At 39.3% G+C, this 12,997-nt stretch overlaps 1 protein-coding gene across 2 annotated transcripts in view; it reads left to right on the top strand.

The window, feature by feature from the left end:
- Window positions 1-12,997, top strand: part of LOC122794329 (mucin-3A-like) — a 1,511,548-nt gene that overhangs the window by 641,810 nt on the left and 856,741 nt on the right. For both annotated transcript variants that reach the window (XM_044062634.1, XM_044062633.1), the window contains one exon: window positions 2,710-2,904. In XM_044062634.1, the coding sequence (XP_043918569.1) occupies window positions 2,710-2,904 (195 nt within the window). The remainder of the gene's footprint in view (window positions 1-2,709; window positions 2,905-12,997) is intronic.

Genomic DNA, 12,997 nt, shown 5'->3' with positions numbered 1-12,997 from the left:
TTATTACAGATCCCCCACCATGCCCCAGGATTCACACTCTTCATTTCTTAAGATACTGGAAATTATTAAGGTACAACCCAATACATTAATTATGGGTGATTTCAACTAATCCACTATCAACTGGGAAAACTAAACTCATTTGCTCAATATTTTCTGGAATTCATAAATTCCAATGCCTTGGATCAGCTTGTCCACACCCCCACCAAGGGCAGCAATATCCTGGACCTGGTCTTTACCAATATGGGTAACTGGTGTTCCATGCCAGAGGTCAACTCCTCGTTGGTCAGATCCGACCACAAGATAATCACCCTAGACATCCATATCCCACCCCCACCCTCCCATTAAGGAAACCAACGTCAAAAACTACTCCAAAGCCAACTTCATTCTTTCTAAGACAGAATTGGCAAAGTTCATGACACCCATGCAGATGGAAAATAGAGGTATAACTACTGAATCTTACACAAATGCACTGTATAAGCACATACACGAGTGCATGGATCGTGCCATCCCCAACAGATCCAAGATGCTATCCTACAAAAAAATTAAGCCAATCTGGTGGTCCCCTGCCATAAACAAACTCTAAAATAGAAGGAAGAAGCAGTTGCAAAAAAAAGAGTAAAATCCCAAGATTGGAGGAACTCCCTGGTCAGCCTCAGCAAGAAGCTGAGATCCCTCATAAAATCATCCAAAGCCAGTTACGAAAATAAAATTGCCACTGATTCCAAAGACAACTACAAAGCATTCTACAGCTATGTCAAGATTCTCAATGACAACACTCAGATCTGCTCTGAGCTACAGCACAATGGCACTAAATATACAGAACCAACCGATATTGCCAACATCCTGGCAGATAGGTTAATTGCTAACTTTACCCCCCCCTCTCACCCTCCAAATGGTCCATCTTAATACTGGAAGAATGCAAAGCCCCTGTAATCACAGATGAACAAGTAAAGACCGCACTCTCCAAAGCCAAGAACATAACATTCATAGGACCAGACAACATGGCTGCATACTGCATGAACTACAGAATGAACTGGCACCCCCACCTAAGTACCATGTCCAGTCATAGCCTCACCTCAGGCTATGTGCCTACTGAATGGTGCACAGTGACGTTTATCCCACTCCACAAAGGGGGTGCCACCACGGACCCCGGAAACTACCACCCCATTAGCCTGACAAGCCTGGTCTGCAAGGTCATAGAACATATCATGTTGGAGCTTATAAATAAAGACATAGGTAACCTCCAAACCCTGGACCCCACTCAATTTGGGTTTGTAAAAGGTAGATACTGTCTACTAAACCTGATTGACTTCTTTGAAGAAGTCACTAGAGCCGTAGATGAGGGAAAGGTAGTGCACACAGCCTATCTTGACCTTGCCAAGGCTTTTGATACCATCCCCCAGTCTGGAATTATAGATAAACTCACTAAACTGGGCATAAATCCCTATGTCACAAGATGGGTGGCCATCTGGCTCACTGATGGAACTCACACAGCAAATGTAGCCAATTCCAAGTCCGACTTCAGACCAGTGATGTACGACAGGGTTTGGTCCTGGGTCTTCTCCTGTTCGGCATCTACTTCTCTGAAGTGCAGGCCAACATAGAAGGTTTTTGGCTAACAAAGTTTGCAGATGACTGCAAACTGGGAGCCATAATAGAATCACCTAATGATGTAGACATTCTACAACAGGGCCTCACAGAGACAGATTCTTGGTGTCCAAGTCATGGCCTCAAGCTCAATGCCAAGAAGTGCATTGTCTTCCCCTATGGGAAAAACCCGGTACCCATGAACTACCACACAGGTGGTAGCTCACTAAACACTGAAAGTGTGATAAAAGACCTCGGGACACAGGTGGACAGTAGTCTCTCCTTTGATAACCACATCACCACAGTAGTCAGGATATCCTTCCACATGGCACACTTTAATCACAAAAGGGTTCTCCTCTAGAAAAAAGGAAGTCATTGTCCCTCTCTACTCATCCCTCATCAGACCCATTATAGAGTACAATGCCCCATTTGGCATGTATTTGGCAAGACACCTAAAACAACTGGAAAGGCTACAGAAATACCTCACTAAGAGGATTACTGGCCTCAAACAGATGCCATATGGAGACCTCAAAAAACTCCATCTCTATTCCGTCGCATATCGCCTACTCAGAAATGATCTCTGCCTAACATACAAAGCTATGTCAAACCCAGAGCTGTTGGACATGCTACACTTAAAGAAATCAATATCTCTCTGAACCACATGCTCCAGGGACCTAAACCTTGTCACCACAATAAACAGAACATGCTGGAGGGATAGATTCCTGTCCCAGACACTTCCCATACTCTGGAACAAACTACCCATTCATGTCAAGCAAAGCTCCTCATTGTCCCTCTTTAAGAAAAACCTTGATGACTGGATGGGAAATAGAAAATTCACCCCAGGGATCACTTCTGTGGCACTGCTCAACAGGGGCACAGGAAAATAACTTTCTTGGGTGGCAAAAGCCAGGGAACCTTTTTGGCTAGGCATATATAGGTCCCAGGGCCAATAGCCTAGTACTTACCTATGAACCTATAACATTTTGGTAAGTACTTAATTTATGTTTCTGTTATTTACAAAATGGGAAACATTGTTGACATTCTGACAAAAAATATGTAAGTGATACATATTTAAACTGGTGCCATTGTAAAACTCATAGCTCTAATTAATATTCTTCACAGGAAATGTGATCGTATCTCCAAGTTCTGTTAACATCTCTATTGGAAAAACACTAAACTTAACGTGCAGATGGGATTCATTTTCTGGACCACTGACAAACCTAGAAGATGTAACATGGTATTTTAATGGATACATGATACCTAGTTTACCTAATAGTCTTACATATCAAAAAAATATAAGCAATGTCGTGGAAGGTGGTAAGTATTTTACTATATTTTTTTTATTTCCTGCTAACTCAGTTAATATTTTAGTTTGTGACTGTTCATTATTTTTGCCTAACAATGACTTCAAAGATTTCTAAAGTAATTTGCTCCTTTACAGGAATCCTTTTCTAAAGCAATTTGTTCAGGTGCAGTAATCATATGGAGGTGTATGCTTTTACGCATCTATGTACACTGAAGGACAGAGGGATTGACAGACAAACATATACAGATATATTGATACATGCATACATGCTCATGTAAATCCATAGATGCACAAATGCATAAATTGGCACTTGGATGGTTGAGGGGCGAGAGAGATGAAGAGGGGGTTATCTGATACTTCCTGCTCTACTTATTACTATTAATTCCACAGGCTTCAATGTGTGATGTAATTAAATACAGTTCATACATCAATGCTGCCTATGCAACTTTACATGTGAATATTGTGCAGCAGTAATCCTGCAGAGCATTTGGGCACTCATATATAGTATGGACCCTTTAGTATTTCTGATCTTTAGCTAGCCAGAAAATTTTAAATATATAAACCCTGAGATTCACTAAATTATGTAGTTGCCATGCTAAGCCTACACGATGTAAGCATGTTAGGGTGATGAGCAGCAGCACAAACTAAATATGCATACTGCTACATGCCAGGCACATCAGAAAAGACTTGATTTTGCAAACAAATGACAGTGGCACCAGTGGAAAAGGGATGTATTATCTAAGAACATGTAATAGATAAGCAAGTGCTGTATAGTCTTGTAAATGTTAAACCATAATCTAATAGCACACAGCATACTCGAGGGACAAGTGACAGCACAGACTGGATGACATGTCATGAGTTCAGGTTTCCTTTGCTGATTTGCAAACATCTCAGACATCATTATACTGGTCATGCTCACATGGATTCAGAGGGAACAGTAACATAACAGCAATTTAACAGCAGCAACTCACTACAATGTGTCATAACAGAGGACCATTCACAGTTTCTGATGGTCTGGCAGTATGCCATACATTAATAAACATTTATGGAATCCCTCATCTGCCGTTAAGCTGTATAATGCGATGAAAACAATTGCAGTGATAAAGAAATATCTGGATGAAGTCATGCAATACAGAGCATAATTATCTTGGGAATACATGATTAAAACAAGAAGGATGCTTCATGCTCACCAAGTGAGTTATAAAAATCAATGTATACCAAGATTATATATTACGTATTCCGAAGGAGGGATGGGCCTCCTTGAAATTGATTACATGTATAGATATCATGGGACTCCACACATATCTATTGACCTCACAAAATCCAAATGTAGTGAAAGTTTTGAAACATGAGGAAAATAAATCTAAGATGATGTCTCTGCTTAATTTAGCAGAAGCATATCAACGTCAAGCAGGAATGGAAATCAAACCAGAAGTGGATAAAAACCAGGCTGCAACTGAATGTGCCAAAAAACAAAAGAAAAAATATAAGGTGAAGGACCAGATGAGAAGGCAAGAAATGTGGGAAAAACATAAATATAGTTGCAAGTATAGAAAACTTTTGGAAGACCCTGATGTTGATCAAGACCAAGTGCAGGGATGGTTAAGGAGAGGTGAATTAAAACCAAGAAATGAAAGGTTAATATTGGCAGCCCAAGATCGTGGGCTACGTACATGCTGGTTTACAAAGTCCATTGAATATGTGGGAGAAACAGACATATGTAGGTTTTGTAAAACCAAATTTGAAATAGTCACACACCTTGTTGCTGGTAGCGATGCACTAATGGCAGAGGGACCATATACTGGAAGGCATAATAATGTGGCAAGACTGTCGCACTGGAGATTGTGCAAACATTATGGTATTGAAGTGAATGAAAAACACTGGAATCATGAGCCACAAAGAATCATAGAAAATGAAGTTTTCTTATCACATGGAATCACCCAATACCAACAGTTCAAAAGATAGATGCTAGTAAAATGGAAATAGTGGTCCAAGAAAAGAAGACAAAAGTATCACTGATCATTGAAATCACCACACCTAGTTACTACAGTGTCTTGTGCACAGAGAGAAACAAAGTCATAAAATACCTGGATCTGCAGGCAGAAATAAGAGCCATGTGGAAGAAAGATGCCCAAACAGTTCCAATAGTAGTAGGAGCAACGGGTCTTATAAAAATAATTTACAATCGTATTTAGATATGTTACCAATTCATGTAACACCATATGAATTGCTGAAGGAGTCATTACTGGGCACATTGTGGGTGCTGCGAAGAGCACTTTTGGCTGACAAATTGTGAAACAATACTAATTTCATGAACTTTAATCATACTTTGACTTAGGAATGGGGTCCATTCCCGTTATGGTATTAGAAACCCAAAAGACTTGGAGAAATTAAAAATGGGATAAGTATTACCACAGCTGTGAAACTTTACCTATACAAATTTATTACTTCAGATGTATGTGTTGTAAACAGTTTCTGAGATGAAATGAATGATGGAGGCCTCTCCCACTGTAAATAGACAGATAACTGTGGTAAATGCAGGTCATGCATTACATTAAAAGGCCCAACAATGCTAACAGGCACTGAATGTATATGCTGAACACATGAGCATTTGACAACAGAAAATAAATGATATTGTACAGGATGAATGTACCACAGTAGAAGTGCCACTACATTTGTGAGATATGTCGGTATGTGAAGGCATTACATCATGTTTTTTCTGAAAGAGATATGTGTGCCTGCAGTTGCTGTACTAAATCAACAATATACATACAGCCATCTGATTCTTGTGTCAGAAGATAAGTCTTTCTACATATTTTATACAATGAAAACGGAATCACGTCATCATTGTTCTAAATAAATTATGCCATTATGTTAGAAATTATCATAGCTTTTTGAAGAGGAATCAACATCTGTATGTGTACACAGGGATGTGTTTGACAGCAGTGTTAGTGACATGCAGTCACACTAAGATTATCACAACCTAGTCTGACCAGTCATGGCTAGATTTGAACTAGCTACCTACGATCACAAGCTAAAGATTAATGCCTGAATTGCAACACCATGTCACATGTTCAGGTGCAACTGGGTCAGTGCATAGTTAAAATGGATGACATCACCACTGTTCATTTGCTGAATGTTTATGCCAAAAAGTGGTTGAAGTGCATAATAACACTGTACATCATATATGTATTTAAAGACTAGCATACACAGTATGAGAGTGAAAGATACAATCAGAACTGTCCTGAAAAATGCTGCATGTGTAGTTATCATTGTTTGGACAAAATGTTATTTTCCCTGTGGTCACAATGTCTGCTACTGTGATAGTGTGCCATTGTAACTCCATCTCATAAGTAGAAGTATACATTAAGGTGGTTGCAAGGTGTCCAACAGTATACAACAGTAGACACGGTCACAATATTTAAGCAGTGATAGTCTTGAACTGTCCATCTATCCATTTATACCATTTGTACAGCTTAGAAGGCATTATAAGCGATTTGGGAATACAGGTTGACAGCAGCCTCTCTTTTGACCACCACATTGCCACTGTGGTCAGAAAGTCCTTCTATGTGGCACATCTCACTACTAAGAGTTTTGCATCCAGGAAGAAAGAGGTCATTGTCTCCCTCTACTCTTCCCTCATTAGGCCAATCATAGAGTACAATGCCACATTTGGCATGTACCTCACTAGACACCTGCAACAACTGGAGAAGCTGCAAAAGTACCTCACAAAGATGATCCTAGTCCTTAAACATTTGTCCTATATGGACAGACTCAAAAAAATCCATCTAGTCTCTGCCTCATATCGCCTACTTAGAGGTGATCTTTGCTTGACTTACAAAGCCATGTCTGACCCAGCTCTGTTAGAAATTCTATATCTAAAGAAATCCCAATCCCTCCACACCACACTCTCCAGAGACCTCAACCTCATTACCACAATCAACAGTACGTGCTGGAGGGACAGGTTCATAACTCAGAGACTGCCCATGCTATGGAATAGACTTCCCATACATGTCAAACAGAGCACCTCACTGGCCCTCTTCAAGAGAAATCTTGATGAATGGATGGGAAATAGAAAATTCACCCTGGGGATCACTCCAGTGGCACTACTTGACAGAGGCATTGAGAGCTGGGGTCGGGTAGCACAATGCCAATGTAATCCTATGGGCTAGGCTTGTAAAGGCTCCAAGGCCATTAACCAAGCACACACCTATGAACCTATTATCAGCAGACATTACATAGCAGAGTACTGAGTACAAGTGAGACACACAGCATCTATTAAGGAATGACATCAGCAGTGTATTACCAAGGAGGTGTGCTGGTAAAATGACTTTTACAGCCATCTGAGGTTGTAAATTTGCCACTGCAACTGTGTATAAACAAACCACAAATTAACTTGCAGTCACAGACACACTGCAGAAGTTAAGCACTGCTGTATTTGAGCTTCTTACATATCTATTTACACATTCTAGAGAATAGTGTAAGAAATGCAAGCACCACAGGAGAAGTTTGAAATTAAACTTTTGACAGTTCATTTCTGAAAGAATGACCTCATCCCAATGTTGCTTCGAGGTATAAGCAGAGAATATAAGTATGCAATCACATGCTCTTATTGCTGCCCCAGAAAACACCTGTCTTTTGGAAAATTGAAACATCCTTCCCCAAATTAACAAGCATTTGCATCAGTTTCCCTCTAAAACATTAAATAGGTATTTTTGCAGTCTCTGAGACTCTTATTGGAAGCATTAATTTAGACAGTTGTGGACAGAGTATAAACTAAAATAGCCATGTTTTCCTTAAGTAATATATATAATTGTACACAGTACAGCACAGATAGAATGCCTAACTACACCCTTGTATTGCAAAGAAGTTGAGGTTGTAAAAAGGATTAAAGAATGGAAACATCTAGCCATTTAAAATCTTTATCCATAGAAGTTGATTTATCACATACTTTCATAACTGTAAACGCCCCCACTCACACACACAAGTTCCCCATATTAACCAATGAACTTCCCAACTATCTAGTTACACAATGCAGAAAGCACTTTATTAATCATACTCACCCATACATGACAGGAGAAGTCTGACTGTTAAAGAGCAAGAGTATACTTTTGTCAGGATGACTTCATCAGCATAATTTATAGAGGATGTTTCAGTAAAAAATAGGATAAGGGAGCTGTGCAAACATTTAAATACATTTTGCTTAGGAGAAGTGAGTATAGCACCAAGCATTACACACAACAGATTTTCCATACTGAGCAAGGAACCTCCTACCTATCTAGTTACACAATGTAGAAATCACTGTATTAGTTACAAGTGCAACAGGAGAAATCTGACTTTTATGGAGCGATAGTGCCCTTTTGAATGGATGACCTCATCTGTGTGTTTCATAGAGGGTTTTTCAGTAAAAAGTGGTAAAAGTGAACTTTGTGAACAGTAAAATGCATTGTTCTCAGGGGAAGTGGATACAGCACCTAGTGTTACACTTGCTCTCTCATAGATACTCACTTGCAAATTTCTCATGCTGGGCATCAAACCTCATCAAATCTATCTAGTTACACAATCTAGGCAGCAGTGCTTTAATTGCAAGTCCTGCAAGAGAAGACTGATGTTAGCAATTTGTAATAGGATATTTAAACTTTTTGACAAGCCACTGTTTGGAACAGATGGTATTGTGCATCATAGATAGTGCAACAATTGCATATATGTGCAAAGGACAATGTAACATCACTCTGATTGTCCCATGTAATGAAATATTTCTGTATGAAAATTTAGATACTATCCTTCATGTACAGTGCAGTACTGTGAGGAATACTGACATGTTTCACGTAATAGGATGATGCAAACATTTGCTGTTGTACACCAGTGGATTATCAATCAAACGTTCCTGAGACTTCATGTTGGGAGGGTTGCGCCCCTTGCATTATCTCAGACTTAGACTATAGGCATTGCCAAGAAAAACATGCAAGTCATACATAGGACAGGCACTGCAGAATAGCAGTCAAGGATTATGTGAGAACAGATTAACCAAATATGCACAGTTACAATTATAAACACTGTGCAGCAGACATACGTTACACATCTGAATGAATGGAGTCAACACCATTCTGTAATAAAATCACCTGCTGACAAAAGTAATATAGATGTACACACATAGTACAGCCTAAAGCAAGAATTATTTGATTTTGTTTTTTTTTTTTTTTTTTTTTTTTTTTACTGTTTGAGCACAGAGCTGCCATGCTGATTTGCAGTGTTGTTGACAAAATATTAGTGCATGTGTAATATCTTTCAGTTTTGAACTCAAAGTGGGAATTATCAGCAGTCTGCATTGGTCTGTGCTGACTTTTGCACAAAGATGTGTACAAGACAGGCATCACAAGAGGTAGAGGCACATTAATATAGTATCAGGATAATGATGTGTTAAGTAAAGGTATAGTCAACATTTACATCCACAGGTGTCAGACAACACATCCTGAAATATTTTATCCAGGTGTATTTGAACTTTGACAGCATTAGAAGAAAATCTTTTATAACTAAGTATTGTCTAAGTAAACCACACAGGAAGTCACATTCTTCAGATAGTTAATATTCAACACCACATTTCAACAAACATGAATGTATGTAGCCATCTTCATTACCCCATTGATCACTGTAATCTGTATATCCAACTCTTCAACTTGTTGAAAAATGCATTAAACTGACCAAACATGGCGTAGCACAGTAGCATGAAAAGCAACTGAGTAGTGTAGATAAAGGCAATAAAATCACTAGATATTGCCATAAACTGTGTACTTCCACTTAGTTGCATTTGTAGCCCATTGGCAGCACTAAGCAAATTCAGAGGTAGAAGAACAGTGATACAGACGGAAGATAAATCAACAGGGTGAGATGGATGCCAGGACAAAGTAGATTACGACAGAAGAATAATAATGGTGGCTGTTAGCAATATGTAGTCAACAGGTACACATAAAATAGTGTACCAAAACAGTCAGTAACACTTAGCTAATTGTTGGATTAGAACCCTTGAAACTGGTCAGAAATCGTTCTATACGTGTGATCATTAGCTCATCAAATTACAAAAGAATAACTGCTTCACAACATTAAATTAATACAATTGGAGCACAGTGGCAACTTACTGAAGCAGAAGAGGTGAACAGAGAGAGAGACAGATGCAGAGAGGAACCGCAACAGTATGTGTTGTGGGACATGTTGGAACATCTGTATGGTGCGTTTGTCTTACTTATTAAATCATCATTAATCTACCATGCTGTGTAGCACTGATGAAGCCAGAGATGCTGAAACCAGTATACTAAAATTTGTATTTTGTTTGGATTTTGATCATTGATCAATGATGATTAAAATATTTGGATGCTGACTTTGGTGTGCTGGCTTATTTATATTTGAATTTTGATGTATGGCGTTTTGTGAGCCATGCGCCACACTGTACTTGCATGGGCGTGGTGTTCCACATACGCAAACATGCAAGACATAAAAGACAGGGATAATGATAGAGACAAAAAAGTCAAGGAACACAATGATTGGGGATATAGGAGGTGCACCATGCCCCACTTGAGAACAGGGAGAATCTAGCCTTCACCCTCAGAACTGTAATCACCATCTCCTGCAGTAACTCCCTGGATCAGTGTTGGAGATGGCATCATCTTTGCAGTAAAATACAGGACCTTTTCAACCCTGTTAATACATGCACCAAGGCGTCTCTCCATTATATCCTCCACCAGCCCTGTAAAACTCCTAATACGTGACAAAATCAACACCTCAATTGGAACTGCTCACAGATTGTTCCACTGTACCAACAGCCAGGGTAGAGCTAACATAGTTGGAGCAGGTAGGGCAGGGGTTGTGGATGAAGTACCGAGGTTGTGACCCCACTGTGTTGGTTGTCTCTGCTGACATCTATGGAGGTATGGCAGGCCTAGCTGCAGTGGTTGGTGTATCTCTCTTTGCTGTTGATTATTATTTTTTCAACAGGAAGTTATGCAAACAGCAGATTGTTGATAAATTATAACCTCATTAAAAAAGAGAGAGAAAGGGTGGGGAGGCAAAAAACAAATAATTAGATACATTGCATGTCACAGTACTGTATTCTTTCAATAAACTTTGTTTAGCAATAAACAATTATAGCCCACACATTCCCATTGAGAAATATATTATGATAATTTACTATTGTACACCTATTCCACATGTATATAAGAAGTAACTGTATTTCTGTGTCATAAAATAAACAAATCCCACTGCTAGGACATTACAAAGGTCAGTCTTTATTTCCTTATGGTGGATAGGACATATACCCGCAACTTTAATAATTGTAATTATTATACTTTAATTCTTATCAATATATTCTTGCTTTTAATATTTTATAACTACTAATCCAGTAATAAGTACTTGCCTGCTTCTTCGTACTGAACCCCACCCACTCAAAAGCACACAGTTAAGCTGGCTTTAAAGAGTTATTGGAGAAGGCATGCGTCCCTGAAATGAAGGTTGAGGTATGCCTGCTCAACATGCTAGTGCCTGAGGGAAAGAAAATGAAGATGTGGCTTGAATGTAGTACTGAATAACCTATGCCTGCCTGAGGCAAGTTAATCTCAACTGGAAGGTGTTCACAGTCCTAAATTCAGCCTCCTATCAGTTTAGGAGTTCCTGTTTTGCTTCTTAAAGCCACTATAGAGGTGATGATGTTGTTACCCAGTGTGTAAATGCCTGTTGCACTGGAGACAGCCTTGGCTAAGCTAGTACAAGCCTCAGCCTTATACTAGGACCTGGTACAACCCCCCTTGCAGTAGCCTTTGGCTGTAACATTTCATGAGGAGTGCCACATATATCCTGGACTCCTCAACACTTCGCCTTTGTGCTCTACATTTAGCGCCATTATCTCCAGTGCAACAGGCATTAAAGGCTTTAAGAACCCAACCAGGCATTACTTACTTCACATCACATAGGTGTGAAACATGGAATTTAGCAGACACATTGGCATTACTTACTTCACATCACATAGGTGTGAAACGTGGAATTTAGCAGACACATTGGCATTACTTACTTCACATCACATAGGTGTGAAACGTGGAATTTAGCAGACACATTGACATTACTTCACATCACATAGGTGTGAAACGTGGAATTTAGCAGACACATTGGCATTACTTACTTCACATAGCAGTAAAGGTGTGAAATGTGGAATTTAGCTTTGCCATGTGTGATTCTCATCTTATTGACTTGTTCAACAGTGGAATACTTAGTGACATGGCTTGTACTCCTTGCAGTCTGGAAGGTGAAAGAGGATTAATTGTAACATGCTGTAATGTTGGAGCTTACACAATGGTAAAATATTGTTGTACCAGCTTGGAATTGAACCCATGGACTAAAGCATGCAAAAATTAAAGGAGAACTACATTTCAAGCGTGAAAATTAGAATTATACTAATTTGAGAATGAATAGCAATACACTTCAGAGAGGCCTGTATGTGTGTGATTTTCTTTAGTCATAGGGAGGAATTTCCATGTAAAAGTCATCATTTCTGTTTGTAAGTATATTTATGATGGATGCAGTTGAGTGAGCTGAGTAATATAGGTTGGGATATGTTGCATATTTCACAAGACATAACATAGATTGGATATGTGATGAGTTGGATCACAGATTTCCTGTTTGTATTTAGATGGGATCTTAGGCTTTAACATAATTAGTGATTGCGTCTTGTGTCCTTTGCCTCTTATCCAGAAATAGGGCATACCATTTATGCCTGCATGTGATATCACCATCTGCAGCTGGTGGTTCTCCCTCAGACTACTCATCTGTACCTGCTGCTGCTGGCCCTGACTATGGTCCTTGAAATTGTGGTATGGTACCTTGGTGTCCTTGCTGATGCTGTTACCCGAGTATTATATTGTGTAACATGGCACAGACTAAGTATTTCAGCAGAAGTGCCTAAGTCATGCTGCTGTGCATCTCCTAATGTGTCTAAACAATGGAACCTTGATTTCAGCAATCCAAACATATGTTGTATGACTCCCTAGTTTGAGATTGGGCCTCATTGTATAATTTATCAATGGGAATGTGTGGGTTGCTCTTGGGTGTTATGAGCCAGGG

Source organism: Protopterus annectens, chromosome 2.part1, assembly GCF_019279795.1.
Source record: "Protopterus annectens isolate FY-2018-M chromosome 2.part1, PAN1.0, whole genome shotgun sequence".
NCBI classification, from domain to species: domain Eukaryota; kingdom Metazoa; phylum Chordata; order Ceratodontiformes; family Protopteridae; genus Protopterus; species Protopterus annectens.
Note: the sequence above shows the minus strand (reverse complement) of the source record. Positions and strands in the feature narration are given on the sequence as shown.